The sequence below is a fragment of the Cebidichthys violaceus genome, unplaced genomic scaffold (genome assembly GCF_023349555.1).
Source record: "Cebidichthys violaceus isolate CVI_PGR_0920_01 unplaced genomic scaffold, fCebVio1.0.p SCAF_4, whole genome shotgun sequence".
NCBI lineage: Eukaryota > Metazoa > Chordata > Actinopteri > Perciformes > Stichaeidae > Cebidichthys > Cebidichthys violaceus.
The window spans coordinates 2,837,714-2,859,253 of NW_027176594.1; the positions used below are offsets into that span (position 1 = coordinate 2,837,714).

At 44.3% G+C, this 21,540-nt stretch overlaps 1 protein-coding gene across 1 annotated transcript in view; it reads right to left on the reverse strand.

Annotated features, from left to right (window-relative positions):
* The window catches only part of sorbs2a (sorbin and SH3 domain containing 2a), a 41,649-nt gene that overhangs the window by 12,654 nt on the left and 7,455 nt on the right, over positions 1-21,540 (reverse strand). Inside the window, exons 2-15 of the mRNA XM_068727405.1 lie at positions 17,808-17,863; positions 14,937-14,963; positions 14,689-14,813; positions 13,796-14,446; positions 10,973-11,093; positions 9,774-9,949; positions 8,211-8,277; positions 7,265-7,315; positions 6,922-7,135; positions 6,702-6,816; positions 3,655-3,726; positions 1,977-2,033; positions 1,182-1,231; positions 152-327 (exon numbers count right to left, since the gene is read on the reverse strand). Coding sequence (XP_068583506.1) covers positions 152-327; positions 1,182-1,231; positions 1,977-2,033; positions 3,655-3,726; positions 6,702-6,816; positions 6,922-7,135; positions 7,265-7,315; positions 8,211-8,277; positions 9,774-9,949; positions 10,973-11,093; positions 13,796-14,446; positions 14,689-14,813; positions 14,937-14,963; positions 17,808-17,817 — 1,912 coding nt within the window. The 5' untranslated portion in view covers positions 17,818-17,863. The remainder of the gene's footprint in view (positions 1-151; positions 328-1,181; positions 1,232-1,976; positions 2,034-3,654; positions 3,727-6,701; positions 6,817-6,921; positions 7,136-7,264; positions 7,316-8,210; positions 8,278-9,773; positions 9,950-10,972; positions 11,094-13,795; positions 14,447-14,688; positions 14,814-14,936; positions 14,964-17,807; positions 17,864-21,540) is intronic.

The following is a 21,540-nucleotide window of genomic DNA, read 5'->3' on the forward strand; positions in this document are numbered from 1 at the left end:
AATCAAAAATGACAACAAATCTTCTTTGATTTTCAGGCGATACAGTAAGTAAGTAAACACGTCTGGGGAAGAGAAGGAGCAAAACCCCCCAAAAAATCAAGTGAAAAGGAGATGTTTGTGTGTGTGTGTGTGTGTGTGTGTGTGTGTGTACCTTTGGCTCTGGAGGGCGAGGATGGTGAGGAATGAACCACCGGTTTCTTCAGGCTGCTGCTGGGTCTGTAGGCGTCCACTGGTTTAGGGGAAGTCGCAGCTCTGCTCTGAGACGGAGCAGTCACTTGGGAGCTTGTCGGCTCAGACTTCCTTCTCTTCCTGTAGTCGCTGGCAGCACTGCAACACAGTCAGACATCAAGCACCACACCAGACACCGTCACCGGTGCATGCATGCGTTTGCAGAAGGCAAATTGAATTCAGTAATGTCTTACGAGTACATACTATTTACTATGTTTCCGGTATCATCAATACATGCCATGTTCCAAAATATCATAAATAATCAGATAAATAATGAGCATCCCCATGAACAACGTGAAAACATTAAAATACATTATTTTTCAAATGAACTATACATAAATTGGTACTAACATTTTAGGTATTTTCATGTTAAACCCTTTTACAGTCATTTATGCACTAATGTTTAAGTATATCTAAGCTTATCCTTCAAAAAACTAGGCTATTATCCTTGTGTCGGGAAAGATACCATAACTTCTCTCATCCTAAATGACTAAAAACCCAATGGGCTTTCTGTTCAGAGCAAATGCACTCAATGTCGCTTCCATGAATTACACGGCCCATTCATCCCATTTCTGCCCTTTCTGTTCACCGAGGAAATTGCGACTGAATAAGCAGGCCATTGGTGAAAGGGAGTAGGACAAGGGGAGGAAGGGGGGGGGGGGGGGGGGGGGGATAGGAGGTGAAGGGCAGAATCAATAGGTTTGCTGGGTTAATTTATTCCGGCTCAGTCAGTGAAAGGGTGATGCAAAGCGCCCTGCTTTAGTGGCAAAAAGGAAAATAAAGCCTAACACTAATCCTTGCATTATTAATAACAGACACAGAGGCTATTTGCACCAGAGTCAAGGCAAGAAAGAGCAGTTGTGATTCCCTGCTGAATCACAACAAGGACCACTGCTGCTGAGAGGATGGGGGAGGGGGAAGATGCAGAGGCAAATAAAAGAAACAGAGGTTACCTTGCAGGTCTCTCAGGAGCCTTGTCAGCAGGAGCGATGTGCAGGGATGTCTGAAATAGGGCAGACGACAAGAGAGAAAAGTGAGGTCCGCAAGAACAAAGACTTGAGGCAGAGCAGCTCACAATGCACAGCCCGCATGCGGTTGTTGTTGCTGTGCCACACTCAAAACGCTCCCCCGGTGTAAGGTGCGGCGGATACTGGTTCCACATGGCACACCTGAGCGGGAAGAGGCCAACCGGTGTAAGCGGTGAGGATAAATTGCTGCTCTCTCTTGGGCTGTTCTGGAGGATGACGGCAAAGGTGAAATAGCAAAGGATGTAATGAGCCGAGCTCTGGGGGCAAAATGTTGCCCTGCAAAACGTGGCATGGATCAGCCGGAATGGGTCTTAGTGGTAAAGAATGGTTGATACACTTTAACTGCAATGGCCTCTCTGAGGTTTCCATAATGTTGGAAATATATAAAAAAAAGATTTCCAGTGAATTATATTTTCAAAAAATAGATCATAAAATGTCCGAGGAGACAGATGTTTTTCATACAACCCCATGCAAAGAAATTAATAGCATTTCAAAGCTATAAGTTCAACTGTCTTTACAAAGCAACATCATGCTCATCTCGTGGTGGATGGCTGACATTGTGACATACGATCACACTGACGTGATGCTACACTACATTACACTCACTTTCAGAAATCATATCTTACATTTTCCTTAAGTAAAAGAGATTTCAATTGCTTTGACTTGTTAGAAACTGTGAGATTAACAACACTACTGGAACACTCATGAATGTGAGATTACCTCAATACGTTGGCGAGCGGAGATGTCTGGATTATAATCCAGCCGTTTTTTAGGAGGCTTGAGCCCCAAGCAGCAGCAGTGAGCAGGAGGAGGAGGAGGAGGAGGAGGAGGAGGAATAGGAAGAAGGTGAAAATGAGGTGAAGGAGGAGAAGCAGTGGTGACATCATGGGGAGAAACCAAAAAAAATGAGGAACATGTGGAGAGAGCGACACTCGTTAGAGAATCAGAGTAACCAGAGATGGACTAGTTCACAAAACTAATGTGCACGCACTCAACACACACACACACACACACACACACACACACACACACATTATACTGTATATGCACATTCTTATTTCATCTATTGATCTTTCATTCCTATGCAAAACAACATTAAAACTACAGTATGTCAATGTTGCCTTTTAAATCAACCTTTATACCTCACACACAAACACACACACAAAGACAAAAATGTGCTCATGTACCACACACACACACACACACACACACACACACACACACACACACACACACACACACACATGCAGAGTGTGAGAGCAAGCTGTGAAGCAGAAAGCAGAGTGAAGCACAAGCTGCAGTGTCTATTTCAGAGTGCAGTGAATGGCACTGTCAAATGCTGTGATTTAGTGCTGGGTTACTAGTGCAGATAAACAACTGTTCACTCAGTCGGTCAAAACTTCTTGTGACTCGTCACCTCAAAAAAACAAAAAACACACACTGATCATCCTGTGAGGTTCTGTCCCAGCTGGACCAGTCGGTGCATGTAGGGAAACCATCCACGCTCTACGGGCTTATTCAGTGGTGTGAAACATTCAAAAATATTGCAGGTAGAAATCTCAACACTCAGCAAACACGACTCTGGGAAGTCATGCCAGCACCAGATGTGACATTTTCACCTGAAACACTTTGAATAAGCCCAACAAACAACCACCTGATGTCATGCTGTGGCATGGACACAGGCATGACACCGCAGTAAATCACTCAGGTTGGGGTAATTTGATCCCAGATCTGTGGCTAGAGGCGATCCCTGCCCTGAGCCACTAGGACGCTATTACTACCTACATCCAGCAGAGGGCGCTGCAGCATTACGCTTGTACATATGCAAAGCATCGCTCCACCAATAGTGAAAATAAACAAAACTACAAGCAGCAATGAATCAATAATTACGGCTGTATACGAGGACGAGGAATGGATGTTAGCGTGTGCAAGAGATGTGGAAGAAACTGCGCAGACACAATTTCATCTTTAGAAAACTCATCTATTGCATATCTACTGTTATGTTATGATTGACTGTTCTGTGCAGCTCTACCGGTTCATCTGGAGCACACTGTCTTTTTTAAAACTTTTTCCTGCTTATATTTGGGCAAGCTGCAGCACCAAACTGAAATAAAAAGGATCCAGGTTTGTGCGTGAACTTTTCAGTGCCTGCTAGCCACCAGACCAAAGAAACCCAGCAACGCAGAGACAAAACACAGCCCGTCACAAGGGGGGGGTGGGGGGGGGGGGGGGGGGGGGGGGGGTCACAGCACCCAACAATTAACCACATGCCCAAACAACTAGCCCCACCCAGTCTACTGAAATAAAAATGAAAAGATGACGGGTGGAGTGGAGAAAGAGGGGGTCTGCCTATGGCAGGGTTGTGGGTTGAGGGGGGGTAGCTAAGGCCCTGACTTACCGGCCGCCCAAACTCCAGCTCGGAAAAGAACTTATACCAAGGCTCGTTCTCTAAATCTATGTCATCATAGGTCTGGGAAAGCAGTGACAGTGACAGAGAGAGGAGGTAGAAGAAAGACAGGAGAAAGATAGTGTGGAAAGAAGTCACGCACAAAGAAAGACATGGACCTCATGGTTAGGAATGGACGAACGTGGCATGGGGAGATGGCTGATGGGGTGATGCAAAAAACAATTCACTACTGACAAATCATTGCTTCACCACTTTAACATTTATTCCAAAACATTAGGGCATCCAAACTATTTTGTTCGGCAGTGTACAATAGTGCCACGTTATCAGACACTAAATCATTTAATACTCACAGCCCGACTCTTCCCACCGATGGAGACCAAAGAGGCAGACACTTTCAACACCTCGGCCCTTCTCAACTGATATTCATTCATTTCATGTGCGTATGGATTAACAGGGCTGTGAATCCCGTGACAGAATCACATTACCGCTGCCTTATTCTAAGCCTCAGTGAAGCTGACAGATAATGAAAATCAGGATGTTACTTTGAGCATTACATATTTAACGGCCAACCTCATTATCCACACCTTGGAGCCGGCTCAGTGGATGGAATATTAAAGAGTACACAGTAGTATGTCAAGAATGGCACAGTGAAAGGTACTCGTAGCAGTTAAGGAGAAGTGGAAGGAGCACACATTGAAGAACTGTTTGGAAAAGACACGAGGGGTTATTCACATGGGTGTGCACTAAGTTTCACTTCACTGGTGAGAGCAGTGTGGTTTCAGTCAGCCAGCTAACTGAAATACCGGATCAGAGATAACATGCCGACTACTATGACTTGTGTGCTTTTATCGATGAACAAATAAAGCATCAAGGGAGGACAGTGCTATAAACCACTAAACTAATCTTTTTATTTGACTATTTATGCGTCTTTTTTAGATTACCTTGTTTTTTCTTTTAAATCCTGTCTTTAAGGAATACTTCGCCCCTTGTGTATCGATCACTCGCCCCGCGTTGCCTTGAATTCTTGAGGAAAACTTTGTATTTCTTGCATAGCCTCCACGGAGAAGAAGTCTTGATGAATTGAAGTAAATGGGGGGGGGCCGCGTTTGATCCAGGTCTCATTTTATCCAGTCATATGTTCCCTACCTCCCAAACACATGCATCTTGGCAAAAAAAACGTAATATTTAAATCCCTCTCGTTTCATATGGACTCCCCGAGTGTGAGACTGTTTATGCGAAAGTCCTTTAAATAGTGAGGTTTTAGTGGAGATGTGTGTGTTTGGGAAGAAGGGCGCGTACGACTGGATAAATAAGACTTGGATTACACGGCATGAGTTGTGTGAGAGCTTTCTTCAAGAATTCAAGGTAACACAGGGTGAGTAATGAATCTACAAATTGTCATTTTATGGGAGAAATATTACTTTAACGCCTTTTTTATGTCTTATGTAAAGCACTGTGAATTGCAGTGTTACACTAATAAACCTGAGTTGTCCTGCCGTCCATAAAATGTGCCACACTCTCCCCCTGTAAGCTATCCCCATCAGCACACTTAACCCCTTTGTGTCTAATTCATTTAATAAATAATCATGTGTCAGCTGCCATCCAATGTTGCTCAAAGTCATTGGCTGAAAACATACTGTATGTCCTCCACTATTTTGCATGGCATGTTAACGATGGTTGGATTTCCTTTAAGGAAGCAGAGGTTTATTTCCTGATGAGACATTATGGATTCAAACACTTGTGTTGTAACACACAGAGATACATTTTCATATCAAATCAAGCTGCAATAAACTGTCGGATAGGATGCGAGTATTTACATGCAACAAAACTAGACGATAGAAAAAAACAACAGTGACTGTTGTGAAGCACGTTAATCATCGACTCTTTTTTTCAGTTGGACGTTTAAACTCAAACAGCTGTCTCTGTTTGACACTCTTCAGCTTGCACTGCAGTCAAGATGCCGATTCATTTTACTGATGTTTTAACTGTAGAGATGATGCGTCGGTTTACTACTCTGTCTGCTCTTTCTAACCCCATTTCCCACATGGAAATGGAATCTTCATGCCAAATGAAACACTGCCAGGAGATGTTTTCGTAGGTGTTGTGGCGTTACATCTCTCTTGCTAAAAAGAGAACACAGCTCTGAGACACATGAGTCACCCTGTAAATAAGCGAGAGCCGAGAGCAGAAACTGCCACTCACACAAGTTCTGTGGACGCGCGCAGGAAAAAAAAAAAAGAAACTAAAGAAACAGAGTGGCAGAAAAGCATTTTTGTTTCCTGTGGCCTCATAATTGGACACAAATGGACACTTCACCACAGAACAGGATGTTTTTGGGAGCCATTTGTTACCATGAACAGTGGAAAAAAGTTTTTAGCTTCTAAAACGGAGTCTCAGACAGCAGATTAGCCAGCGTGGGTTCACTTCTACTCTTCAGCTTTCTCCTTTCATTGCCTTATCAGGAACTGACTCATGCATTATAACCCTGAGAGAGCTCTCTGCAGTCATCGCATTAAACGTCTGCAAAACCTTCACGAATACCTTTTTCTGTTTAATCTTCTCCCACGTAACGTCTACGACACCGTCTCCATTAGCCTCCATCTCTAGCTCTACACAGTAATTATCTCTGCTGTCGGCTTTGTCATTCACCCCACACAGAGTGAACAGCCAGTACAGTCACTAGAGGATGCGGCGCTGGAAAACTTCGCTTTTTAACGCCCACGCCGTGCCTGACGGAAAGAAGTCCATGCAAAAAAAAAAGCCCATAATATGAAAATACATTAAGCAAGGAAGGTGCATGTGCTTGAGACTCTTTTCTCAATTTGACCATCCAGTTACTTTCTGTGCCGTAGCTCTGCAGTGTTATTTCACTTCATGTTTAGTCGTTTACCTCTTCAAAAATGAACCTTCTATTTAGCAACAGAATGAACCTTTTACTGAACAAGAAAAAGCAACAAAGTGACAGAAATCCCTTCGTGGATTTTAAACAGAAGAATGTAAATATAATCAGTTGAAAGAACATTCTAAAATATACTCACTGGTCTTTCATGCTCCAAAATGGAGGACTTTCCAGGCTCATACTCAAAAATGCTCTTAGGCTCTGCGCGGTACTTTCGTGTGTCCACCTTCCTGTTAGGAGGACCCCATTCATTCCTGGTGCAAGAAAAAAACAAAACATGCTTCTTAGAAAACAGCCCGAAACAAAGTTAATCGATCTTTAAATGAATCGCCAAAGAGATAAGGCAAAGCTCCTCGTACGTGTCGGGCGAGTCTCTCTCACGGTCGCTGTCTCTGGCCCTCAGCTGGAGGAGAGATGGCATGGGCGGAGGTGGTGGGGGCACGGGGGACGGCGGAGGCTCACGAGGGCCCGGATGCCCTCCGTTGTCCGAGGGGCTTTTGGCGAGTGGCCTGTACGTATGTGTCCGGGGAGCAGGGTGGGCCATGGTGGCGTTGGATGACAGGCTGTAGTCATCTGTTTAGGACAGAGGAGACAGAGGAGGGAGAAGTAATGAGGCAGCGCAAGCCAGACAGGAGGAGACAAATGAGTCGGGAAGAAATGGAATATAAGCAACTTTTGTGGTGCGAGTAGAGCGTCTCTCACCGTTGTTTATGACAGCATATGTTGCGTTGTATGTGTCAGAATAGTCATCATCTGTAGAAGAAGGGAACAAAGAGTGATTGGTCAAAGAAACTTTACGGTGTAGAGGGAACAAGAGTGCAGTTTTAGTCCGCTTGAATACAGTCATACAAGTTCCAATAAAACCAGCCAAGCAGCATGAACCACTTCACCTCCGTCCATCCACAAGCTCAGCAGTGTTTTTCCAATATATCTTTTCTTTGAGGTACAAGAAGGGCCACAGCAACTCACAGAGGCAAAGTTATTAAAAAACGGTTGTTTTCGCCACATGATGAAACTACACATTTGTTAGACTCTTTAAACCTACATGGAGTCACTCCAAAGATTTGTAGACTTTGGTGGGACTGGAATATTACTTTATAAATTCACCTAGAATATACGAGTTGTCATGGAAATGCTCCAAGATGCATCAACAAGAGGCCTGTGGATGTTTTTCGGCACACACAGTCATGAAACAGTGTGTGTGTGTGTGTGTGTGTGCTTGTGTGCTGCAGCAGAAGAAGCCTGAGCAGTTCAGAACAAACAAAGCTTTGAACTGTGTGTGATACTGTCAAGCCCATCAAATTAGAACAGATTTCCCAGGACAGCTCTGTGTCTATTAGAGGTTTCTCTCAATTCCTCCTCCTCTCCAGAGTCCTCTTGCGCTCATGTAATGAGTTCTAGCTCTGAGGTTCTCTGGGTCTTTTGGTTTAATAAGAACCGACACACACACACACACACACACACACACACACACACACACACACACACACACACACACACACACACACACACACACACACACACACACACACACACACACACACACACGGGTACACAGCGTGCTTGGCCTATTTCTAATGTCTGATGACTAACTCACAACACATAATGGGACATTTCGGCCTTTCAGTGGGATACAGCACAGACGTACCTGCTTTGTGAACCTTGTGGATCTGTTTGAACATGGTTTTGTACCAATCCTTAGGCCGATCCACCGTCTGTGGAGAGAGAAACGGTCATAAAGATTTATGTGCCGTGAAATGCAACATAAACTCGATAGCTGAAGTTAGAAGGTAGGAAGGGTTCCCACTGTTTTTATGGGACTGAGTACTTACTGAGCAGAGAAAAAAAAAAAAAAAAACACACTCTCAGCCTTTCTAGAGATACATATTTCACTCACCGAGAATTTAACTCATGCTGAGACATGAATAAATTATTTATAAAGATTTATTGTATGAGACACTCTCCATACAATTTGAGGATGGCTAAATCTTTTTTTGTTCTCGATAAATAGTCACATTGAACTCTGGGACGTATGAACAAATCTCTCCGATTAGATGCGACAAGCTTACCCATCACATGAAACCGCACTTGACTATTAGCTTGTGGGCTAGCAGAAGCTAGCAGAATGACATCATAGCAAGCTATATGTTTGGACGCCGGCTGGCGAAGAACCACTTGATGAACTGCCATGACAGTTTGTTTTGGTTTTTAATTGTGCTTGCGTGAAGAAATCAATGACAGCAGGTTTGGTTTCGCAGCATCGAGGACACAGAAGCCATGTTGCTACAAAAGCAAAGTGGGAGCTCCTGGTGCTGTGCCTGGAAAATCCAGGAGAAACCCTGGTATGCGTGTCTTTGTGTATACAGTACAGATCCAACAGCCACTTCAAAAAAGAGCTATCAAATGGCAGACTTAATCCTCCCTTTATTCAGTAGCGCTAAACACCGTGTCTGGACTCTGGCCGTTTGGCTCCACAGTGAAGGAGTGAATGTGACAGAGCATGTAGCATTGGCACGGCCGGGAGACGGACCAATTACCACTTCACTCTCCATGGTTACCGAATAAAGTGCCCGCAAAAATGTTTGTCTGCTCGACAACAAGGAGCATCTGTTTTTTCCTTTTTTTTCCAGCTTTTTTTGTTTTGTTCTTGCCACCTTTTCTCTTCGCTTTTATTGCCCATCTCTCATTCCCCCCCATTACTTTCTCTGGCTCGCTTTTAAATGCCACTCTCCAAGAAAATGGATAACTGAGTGGAGTGTTAATACACGAAAAGCCTTAACAGAGATAACACACAGACACACACACACACACACACACACACACACACACACACACACACACACACACACACACACACACACACACACACACACACACACACACACACACACACACACACACACACACTTTGACAAGTAAGCAGCGAGGACGTTGCAGTGCAAGAGCAAAGACCTTGTCTGAGCTCATCTGTAAAACTGGCATGCAGAGGGAGTGGACAAGAGATACCCAGAGATGGTGAGAGAGAGAGAAAGGCCTTTTAATATGGGGTCAAAAGCTGCTTACAGCTGAAAGTAATCCACTCTCGTGAACCTGATCACATATCAAGACAGCAAAAATAGGTCAAAAGACTCTCCTGTGCAACGCTACAGTGCCTAACTGAGTCGGTCAGCTGCATACCAACGTGTTTAGCTCTTTGCATGTTTGACCTCACCGTGCGGATGGCAATAGGGATGCCAGAGTCGTCCACGGGGCCGATGCCTTCATAATGAGGGGCTTTGATGACGGACACCCTTTTCTCCTCCTCTGAGAAGCGAGCGATGGGCACCGTGCTGCTGACGCTGGTGTGGCCCAGCACCACAGACTCTCTGGTAAGTGACTCGCTGCCCTCTGAATATGAAGAGAAAGAGGAAGACACAATGTCAGCTGTACCGACTAATAATCACACAGAATCAACACTGACTCGTACTAAGATTAACTTGGAGATGGGAGCAGTAGCAGAACAACCAGCCTTCATCTCCAGTTTATACTGTGCACCACAAACTGAATGGCTCTGTCTTCTACTAATAGGTCTACACCTATCACATCCTGGGCTTTTAACAAATACATGTGCCATTAACTATTTATATGGGCAATAATGAGAAGATTAATTCACAAATATCCCGTAATGGCTTCTTAAAAGATTTACACATTCTTGAAGTTTTTAGCACTTCAATAATTTCACATCAGGCTACATAAATATAATACATAACCAATGACGGGTTATTGATTTTTTGGTTGTGAATTAAATACGTTGTGAAACATGTCAAGTACTTGTATTTCACCAACAAATGCATAATGACCTCACTAATCGTGCTTCAGCTGGTGAAACTGAAAAAAATTATTATAACATATTAAATAATTAATGTCATCAAACTTCCTTTTTTCAAATGCTAAAACAACTGAAATGCTGATTCATGGTCTAAAACAGATCGGAAATAAATCTCACTCTAAACACAGCTGATTCCACAATTTCACAAAGCTTTTATGTGTCCCGTTTGATCTCAATAATCATCTGAGGAACACATTAACAATATTAGTAAGACTGCATTTCTCCACTTAAGAAACACTGACAAGATTCCTACCATTCTTTCCACGGCTGATGCTGAAACACTTGTGCATACATTAGTCTCATCCCGGTTAAATTACTGGAACGCACTATTCTCTGGCTGACCTAAATCAACTATTAACAAACTACAACTTATAAAAAAATACTGCTGCTAGGATATTCAACCCATCTATTCATCAGCAGATGTTGGGGCCTTTCTTACCAAGCCCCCTTTCTTTGGCATTGTCTTCCTGTCAAAGACTTGCTAATAAAAACATAAAGTGTCCTCGGCTCAAATAAAAAGGGGGTAAAAGATCATGACTCACCTGAACTCCGGCTCTGTCTCTGGAGCCCAGTGTGGAGTGAGGTGGGGGGAGGAGGATAGGATAGAGGAGAGAGGGGCCTCTGTGGAGCACTTCCATTCATAGCGTGAGAGAGGACCTGGCCCTAAGAGTGACCCACAAGAAAACAGAGAAAATCAGTCACTACCGATCACAAACGGCAGCAATAACGTGCACACGTCCTTTCATTTTAGGGAATATTGCTGCTCTGCCCTCCAACATTAGATTATGAGTGCAAGTATATAAAAAAAAAACAAGTAGCGAAACAAAAGAATAATTTGTTTTAGAAATCCATTATTAGTCTTCATGTTGCTGTAAATGTGTGCATTTAAAAGAGGTAGTGGAGGCTATTCTGGAGATGAATGTACATGTAGACAGATGTTGGGGCTGATGTGATTCAGGAGCTGCTGAATCTGAAGTGACTGTGTAATGTAAGAACAGTTAGTGAGGGGAAGGGACACTTATTGAATCACTTCACTTCAAAAACAGACAGAAGAGATTAAAACAGCGACGGTAAGCAAACACAAGTCTTTTCCGATTCACATACATTGCGTAATACATTAGTTGTGACAAACGAGACAATAGACACAATGGGAGGCTCCTCTGAAAAAAACGCTCTCCCATTCAACACAGGCACATGTAATTTCATTGGACAATAGGATAAAAACACAGCGTTTTAATTTGAAGGCAAGTGTGTTTCGATCAAAGATTCATGAGAGCTCCAAAACCAATTTAAGAGTGACAAACTTAGATTAAAGCAACACACACATTGCCAGTGTATGGAATACACGTCTAAGACACATTTAATTTAAACAATCGCAAAAGCAATGGCTCGTGTTTTATTCTGGCATTATGTGCAAAACGTTTGTATTTTTTTTTTTTTGTGTTCAATTCAGTTTTCTTGGGTTTTTCCCACAATACTACAGTGATTTTGAGTTGGGCTCTGAGGGCTACCAAACCAGTTTCATCTTTTCCTTTGGCTGTCGAAAGCAGAGGATGCCACCTGGGGTAGACACTGAAGCTGCTAATCTGCTAACATGCTGTTCACACTATGTCCCTTGTATAGAAACGGTGTTAATCCTACTTCTAACTTCTTCCTTGTTTAGTGCCTGGGAGCACCACTCTTTCCCTTGCATCTATTCCCACAGAAAAAGAATAAGCCGACAGGAAACGTATCTGCAGTCCTCACGGATGCTATATCATCAAACCCTCCATTGCTCCCTGGACAAGTTAAGTCGTTCATGATGCCAACAACATGCAGCCAACAGCTTCCAACTTCACCCTGCTACAACCTTTCTGAAAAATGGTTTTGTCTCGTCATGAATTTTTGATATGAACAGGGCCTTAAGAGACACAGTACCATTGCATCCAATAGCAAAAAAGGCACAACGGGGAAACATAGACAAGCACAAAGACGTAGTGATAAAATGAGTAGAGAAACATTAATATAATAAGGGATCATTAGGTTGTAGTTGAAGGTTAGTGAAAGGTAAAAAGACGGTAGTGAAAACACATTTTGTGAAGGTTTGGCTCAGCCATCCAAATGAGTGTGGGGAGGGAGGGTACCATCTGTGTGTTATAGCAATGACTTGTTGGGATAATTACGTTAGTGACAGAGGCTGCTGCAGCAGTGGAGGCCGCAAAGGTTGTTAGCGCATCATCAGGGCCACCAGTGGACGTGTAGGTAGAGACATGGCTGAGGGTGGGCGATGGCGTGGGCGAGGCGCCGGGTGAGTCCAGGCTACAGATCTGCAGCTCGTCCAGCAGACCCGCCGTGGACGACGAGTAGTGGCTGAGAGCGGACACCGTCACGGGGGACGCCGAGGACGACACGCAGCCCCCGATGCTCATGCTGCTTATTGTGGGAAGGCCCGGCCTGCTGGCTGCACCAGCTCCACTAGGAACATACGGGGTGGGCGATAGAGCCTTGGGCATTAGGCCCGACAGGTAGTCGAGTGACTCTGAGCTGTGGCAGCGATAGGGGGAGTGCGGTGCTGTTGGGTCAGGGGAGGGAGGCCCCTGGTGTTGAGAGGAGGGGGGGGAGGGGGGAGGGGGGGAGAGGGAGTTGATTGGAAAAGGAGGAAAGCAGTAGAGGCGCTTAGTGATGTCACTCATTTGCCACGATGTCACAAGTGATGTGTGGAAGCAACACGTGAGCCTAGCAGAAGGTGAAATGCTGCTGTGAAACCGCACTGAGGTGTCACCAGGCCGCAGCATCTTCTTCTGACAAAGGGATTAATGCTGTGAATCGAAGAGGGTCTGTTAGTTCAAACTCTGTGGAAGGCAGCAAATACAGTATACAGACAGTAACAGTGCTTTGAAAGAAATGAAATAGTTGGTTATCACACAAACAGTATGAGTTCACACATTATGAAAAACAAAAATTAGTTTGGTCGGTCAGATGGCAGCACCGAGCCTAACGAACTAAAGAGCAACACACACACACACACAAGCAGCCTACAGTATGACGTGCGTCAAAACACCCGCGGTTCTCGTTTCCTAAATGAGGCCAAACACTAGTGGCTTCGTGGAACACCGCTGTCGTACGACCCAGTGTTCGTATGCGTCATGACACGAGAAAAACAGCAGTTATATCACATTTAGCCTCTGAATTTGGCACATCCCGGCTACAGTATCTTGACTACTTTGTCAGTTCGCGTGGGACGTTTAGTGTGCGTCAAACAATGCGACGCAGCCGGTGTGTTACCCTTTTATCACTCTTGACGTCACCAAGACAAAAACCCAGCAATGTCGTGTTTTAAGTGACACGATCGCTGCTTTTGTTACGTGATGTAGTCAGTTATGTACCAACAGCTCTGCAGGAGATGGTCTTGGTGGAACTGGAGGAGGAGCCTTCGTTATCTCCACCTGGGCTGGAGCTGGGCTCAGGGTTTCGTCCGGGGCTCGATCTGGGACCTTGAGCTCCGCCATGTTGTTTGAAGGCGGATGTTTGAGATCCTCCGGGCCCAAGAGGACAGAGATCGATGCCATCTGTGTCGGGGGTTGAGGCGGAGTGGGACCCCTTTGTGGAGGCGGGGAAGTAGGCGGAGGGGAACCCGTGGTCTGGGTCTTAGGTTGGGGGTGAAGGCAGGAGTTGCGGTGAGCCGGGGGGTCGGGGATGGTGACAGGGGTTAGTTTGAGGGAAGACACCTTTCGCTCCTGGGCCTGTGAATTAGTGGTGGCAGATGCACTACAGCTGCTAATGTCATCGGGGGGAGTGGACTGGTGTGCCTGCTGCACTGAGTTTGCATTGGTCTCCGAGTAAGAGTAAGAGGATGTGCTACTAATAGTGTAGGACTCTTTCAAAACGGCTTTCTCATTCTGCGTGAATGTTAGCGTCCCGGGGGTAAAATCATTAGCCAGGGCAACAAGGGAGCTGTAGTCTGGCGGATTAGTGCCCGTGGGTGAGAAGTGGAAACTCTCTCTTCTGGGGGGTGGCAATGGCACATGACTGATATCCTTATTGGCCAATTAGAAAGCAACAACCAACGTCAGTTCAAACAACAACAAAGAAAAAGAATCAGTGCAAAGCTTGATACAAATCATCAAGTTGTTCCAAATACATAGTAAGAACTACTGCATGGTTCTGTGTAAATCATACTAGAATACACTGTTCACACAGACCACTGATTCACTGTTTTCATTCAACTGTAACAGCTTTAATGCCAACATCTGTCAGTGTGATGTGCGAGACATTTTACCTGTGTTGGGGACTTTTTGTCCTGCAGGTTGGGTCTGACGCTGCGGAAGCCTTTGGCAGCAAGAGACGAGCTGCTGGCGTCTCCATTCTTAAGGCCATCTGTTGCACTGCGAGAGCGCCACGAATCTGGAAATGGAGTTGATAATATGAACATCACACACTGCAGATTAAGTTCTCTGGTCTCCAATGGGGTGTTTATTTCCTCCAAAGAGTCTCACCTCCAATTGAACACAAGGTACAGAGACTTACCCAAGTCTGATGAGTGAGAATCACTCCCTGGGGAACAGAGAAGACACAGCGACAATAAGTGACACGAGTGAATGCGTGGTCGTCACGTTCATCCCTACCAAAGACGACAACACTACTGCATAGGGTTACATCTAAAGTCGTCTTCATGTCACAAAGCTCTGAAAAGACATAAACTGAACTTTTGAAGACGGAAAAATGAAAACTACACAAAATTCGCATATTAGATATTGTTGCCATGGACATTACCAGCATCAATTAAAGACGTATCAATAGATTCTTTGTACGAGAGTAAGCTTTCCTCAGAAGGCTGCTCTTTATGTGCAGTGGGTGCAAATGTTCCATCGGATTCTGGCTCTATTAGAGAAAGGACGACAGACTGTGTGAAGTGAAAACAAGGAGAGGAGAAGAGCTTAAGGCATTTCATGCACGTCGAGACTCGATAGACCACTTCACTCCCTGGTCTAATAAAGGAAACAATCCTCCAGAGCGCACTAACGTGAGCCCCATTATTGAACATGAAGATTAAAATCCACACAGCAGAATGACCACTGTGCACGGAGCCACGCTTAAAAGAGTCATTTCGGTTCATTCCGCCCCTGGCATATTTCCAATAAATGTGGCTATTGTGGCTCTGTGGGTTGTGCACTCACCACTTGATAATTATTCTGATAATGACCGTCTCCGTCGATTGATTCCACATGGCTGGTTGTGTTAGCTAGCTCACAGCAATATAAAACGGCCAGTTTTACCCGTGGAGATGGCTCGAGCCGGAACAAAACGGAACGGGCTCCTTAACCTCCATTACCCCCTCGCCTGTAGTTGGAACCACCCCAGAGCGTACTTTCTGTTTTTCTAGGGACCAGCGTTGCATATTTTGGAGTGTGAACTCCAGGTGTAACAGTATGCTAAACAGCAATGCTGAGTGTACTGCACACCCCTGCCAAGGCCGAGGGTCCCTCAGAGGCTGACGCCTGCACAATAACGCTCTGGTAGCTTCACGGTGGTTAGATCAGCTCCACCATTGCTCCTAAACATTCCATATCGGACAAACCGCTCATCGGTTTTTCAGACAGCGCCCTGCTCTTGTTAAAAGAAGGCTGACGATGCTAGAATGCAGACTCTGGTGCGGCCCGTTAACCTAGATGCTGACAAGCTGTAGCCTCTGGAAGCTGAGAAGACACTCAAAGTTATGCTCTCACCCCTGCTACGTAAAAAAAAAGAAAAAGAAATATCTCTTCAGTTATTCATCTTCACCTGTAATTTAAAATCATGCGTGAAAAGAAATAGGCAACAATTTTAGGAGGAATCTACAGTAACTTTGCTGAACCACTGATCAGGAACAAATAAGCAGAATGGCGCCATTTTAGTCGACACACAAGCCCATACAAGAACATATCCGCGTTCTCCAGGAGCCCAGGGTGAACGGAGCGGCGCCGTCATGTCTAACCAGTCAATGTTCGACAGAGGAGAACGAGTACTAGATCAAAAACAACCTTGGACAACAGGAAGAGAAGAGTAAACTACCCATAAAGAGGGGCAGATGGAGCCGTGTGAGAGCATGACACGGGAGAGCTTCTAGAAGGAAGGAAGATTCACCAACAGGTAGGTACAGTGTAAGTTATGAAGCAAAAACAAGCCCAGGACGGGAGAGACTCAACAAAAGAAAATGAAAGGATTAAGCAACAAAAAAAAAAGAAAATAGCATCCCGCAGTCCAAACATTGCTTAAGCATACAGAGGCAGCCATGGCTGTACGCTCAAGCCATATCAGGGGTGATGAAGGCCAAACGTGACTTTTTAAAGACTTACCTCATGCTTTGAGAGTTTAAATCAATTCAATACCGGACGTGGCTACTTCTATATAAGTTCTTCTTATTCAAACGGGTTCATTTGTTGTGTGTTTTGCGTGAGTGTTAGTACCTGAGCCTAGATTTGGTGAGCTCTGGACCCTCTTCATGGGAGAGAGCGTGAGCGACAAGGCCGAGCTTTTGCGAGAGCATCCTCCGCTATCTGAGAAGTCACAGCCGGGCAGGTGATCACAGAGGCAGAAGCAGCAGCAGCAGCACACATGCACATGCACGGACGCGAAGACACGAACGCAAACAGGCGGAGGCAAAGCACATGCGTTTAAAAGAGCCTGCACAGCAGAATTTCAAATAATTTGTAATTGTAGAAGTTTGAAGATTTAAAACAAAGGTTTCCACACATATTTTTCCACATTGAAGTACCAAGCAAACTCTTAAATGACTTTACAATTGAAGCTACTGGCCAATACAGGTGGTTTCAAATCTGTGCGTCCAACTGGTCTAACTCTGGTGGCTTTATTGGTCGTCTTTCAGCACATATTTTTGTCAATCTTCTCTATTGTAAATACAGGCAAACAACTGAGATGAGTGCAGCCACAGAGCGGTGGTGTGTGGTGATCACTCATCGATTCTCCAGCTGCAATACACACTTTAGCTCGGGACGACTGCCAAGCTTTGGGAATGCATTGAGGGAGGAACACGTCACTGCGGTTGAAAAGCAACAGGGTGACAATAGTTATTGGTGCTTTCAGTCACAATAAACACGGCCCAAAATGGACAATCACCAAAGCGGTGACACGGGGTCAGAGTTATAGACTCATGCCTGTGGTAGAGGGAAAACTAGCGCACACGGCAGCTTTTATAATAGCTACAAGGTCTGAAATGTGGAAACATAGTGATGTTTTTGTAAAGTATCAAATTAAATGAATATGTTAAGTTCATTTGTAATATGAGAAATACAATTTTTATTGCAAAAATGAAAATATTATTATTCTGCTTTGCCAAACAAAAACAATTTGAAACAGTGCCTGGTTTGTGTGTGTGTGCAGGTGCGCATTGTTAAATACCTGTATTCATATTGAAGAGCACTTCTTACTGATCTACTGCAGGGGGACACACTTTCCTGTAAAACAAGCAAAAAAATCAAAGTATTTCAGAAATACAATCAATGTCTAAACAGCTAGTTTAAAACAGAGCAAAGTTTGGATTTTTCCAGAGATTTACATTTACAAAATAATCCTCCTGAGACTGCTACAATGAATAATTCAGCTGTTGCGATTACACGAGGCAATCTCATTTTATGTCGCATGAACTCTTTTGAATCAAATCCCAAATATAAGCATTTATTTTGGAGATCTGCCAGTTTCCCCACTGCCCACTAGGTCACTTTGATTCAAATCACATTACTTAGAAGAGGTCTGGAGAGATTAATGATGTGTAGGAATAGGGAAGACAGTGTGGGCTCGATTGTTACTGAGCTTTCACACATCTCATTGTTCCAACGTTGAGAAAAGCTGCGCTAAAGGCTGAAAGTGCAGACTTCCCGGTGACCGATAACTGCACCTGTGAATTTTCCAGGCAAATGAAAGTGTCAATAAGACCTCAGCACAAACCGTCCACATTTGTTCACTGATTCACCCGCAGTGAATGGCATGGCGGGGACATGTGATTGTCAACAAAAAGGTGCTGCCAAAGTCTGGCCCCTAGCACCCTGAATAGAACAGGAGGGTTAGAAAAAAGTCATGCACAGCTATGTATCACCAACAGATACTGATCCAGATGTTTAGGAATGATAGGGAAAAATAACAGGATCATTTTTTGATTAACTGCTTTAAAAACAAGGCAAAGAATATTGGACAGACATCCGACAGGTAAAATGTACCGAAAAGTGTTTTCAAGAGTGTTCTTCAACTGTCTGAGATTTGGTGCAGCAAATAAAGTGATCACTTTAATCTCTAGTTGACTTGATTTACTACGCAGCACTGCACAGAAAAAAGTAAACGTTTGAATTAAATCAACACGCGCTGCCTGTCATGTTCACAGAGCTGTTTAAGCCAAAGCCTAAAGCCATGGAATCCAAATGTGGGAACATAACTCCTCCCAGCTGAGAGACTAAATGACCGTAGCCAATGTGTCACAGCACAAAGATGAAACATAAAAACGATGGACATGATAGATATAGAATGCCGTGTTTACTTAGCTCTACCTCTGTGGGATGCCTGTCTCTTGCTATAAAGAGACTTTGTTTTCTTGGAACTGTTCGGGTGCGTGATTGATATGAATAGGGCGCACATCAAAAGCCAAAAAGGCGCAAAAACAAGAGCGGTGCATCGCCGCTTGAATGCATGCGCATGTGTGTCATCGCGGGACTTAGTGTAGCGTGACGGATACCGCAAGTGACAGCCTGCAGTGGCTGCGGTAGGGATCACACTTGTCTGGTATGTAAATAACTGTGACACACACACACACACACACACACACACACACACGGTTAACCTTGACTCACACACACACACACACGTAGATATTGTTGTGAGGTTTTGAGAATGTGATGTACAGGAGCTGCAGGCTCCAGAACTCTTTGCTGATGATACGAGCGCCTATCGGTGATTTCAAGTGATTTTAATCGTGGGAAGAGAGAGCGTCTGTTTCCCTTGGAATACTCTCGTCTATTACAAACCAATACCGTTAATCTGGCAGCTGCTAATACTGTACACCAATATGTTCAGTTACAATAGAGCAGAGCGTTCACCTGATTCCATGCCTGGAGTATTAATCCAAACATACAATGCATATTTAAAGTACAACTAGAAGTACAAGAAAAGTTTGCACACTCAAATCAATCCCTTTTTTTTTTTAAATCTATGCCTTCAGTAAAATAAACAGATGTTTCGGCTGTGTCTCCTTCAGCGCCCCGGGTGAGTGAATCTGTACAAATGCTGTGACGCGACAGAACATAAAGTCTACGTCTGGATGGGTAAACAGACATTGTGTTCGTCTATCTGTGTAGTAGTGATCTTCCCAAGATATGAAGTCTGTGTGATGATGAAAGCACGCACAGTTTGTGCCTGAACTCCGCTCTGGGTATGAAAAACAAAAACCCCGACAACGCATTAATAAATTAGGCTTTTTTGCTTCAACACTATGACAACTCTGGGCTTCACATTGACAGGCAAAGTCCTGATAATTGTGGCTATTTTGGAGATGGTATGCATGTATACTCTGCCTCAGCGGTTGGCTCTGGTGATGAATGGCACTAGACGCATGGCGTAACATTGGCACGTATTTGACCATGCTGGAAATGTTGAAAAAGGCATCCACACTAGGCTTGGGCGCTATCTGTTAGGCTTGTATATCGTTATCTGACTTCTTTAAACTCGCAAATATCTTTATCAGCATCGGCCTCAAAAGTCCAGAGTAAGTCCGGCTATGATTAGAACACTAAATGTACGCCAAGGTTGTCGCTTTGTTTCCGTGGTGACACAATACCTTGAGGAGCATTGGTTGGTTCACATTCAGTATGCTGTGATTATTTGCAAAATGTAGTTTTCTATTAACACAAACAGATGTAAAAAAAAGCAAACAGACAAAGTTCAGCTCTGTTTATACTTGCGCTTGGCGCCGTGGCCTTCGCAGGCGGCGAGCAAGCTCTGAGATTGTACTGAGAAGTTGATACTCTCTGCTGCATTATTCCCCGAAACACCAGAGGATGTACAAACAAAATGAACTGTGAAGAATCAAAAAGACAACGAGGGTAACCCATAGATATGCCCAAAGACTGTAGGTAGCGATAAACCAACCTCCTCAATGCTGAGGAGGGATTGTAATTATCTGTAAACTCACATCTCCTATTCATGGTCTTTAATAATGAAGGTTGAAAATCTTGCAAACAGTTTGATTTGGCTGGAAAAAGCATCTAAAAACGATTTGGCATTCTTTGTATAATCCCTACAGACGTAGGTTACAAATATTCAGAGGAGCCCGACCAAGCTCCGCCCCACGCGCCATTTACCTTCTTCACTACGGCGACAATCAACCACGCTTTAGGGCTCAGGCGTTCCCTTAGGAGGGAAAGAACTTGATGTTAAAGCCCAACACTGGCAATAAGAAAACAATATCCTGTGCCACCCGAGTTCATTTATTTCACAAAGCATTTTGTTAACAAAATACAAATGTTTGTTTCATTTGTATCCGTCCAATCAAAACATGCTTAATGAATACGCAACAGCTGACAAAAGCTTTGCCTGGATAAGTAATCAAAAACCTTTAACGACCCCTTTATGAAATTGAACAGTGCAAATCATAAAGAGGCCGTGTGTCGTACTTGGAATTTAATTTGTCAACAACGTTCGTCACAGAAAAAGTTTCACAGGTGCAACTTGTAAGAACTGTGCGTCGTCCTTTTGTATAAATAAGTCATTAACAACAATCAAAATCAATAATTGCTCCTCGTCCACCCACATATAGCTACAACTACTTCGTTGGCACCATGTGAGACACGGTTAACGCTGGACAAGAGGAAATATTATTACTTGTGCTACTACATCAAGCCATGCACCGTGGGATACTTTCAGCCCCCGAAGACCTCCAACTCATCCAGAGCGCACTCGTAAATCTATCTCTGAAAAAACACACACACACACACACACACATGCGCGCACACACGCACACGCATGCACGGGGGTAAATCATGGGTCTGGCGTCGCAGGCAGTCGCCGTCCAAATGATGGTCAGATTATAAACAGGATCATGTTTCTTGGGGACAGATCAGCGGCGACACAGCAGCTGTGGCTGTGGTGT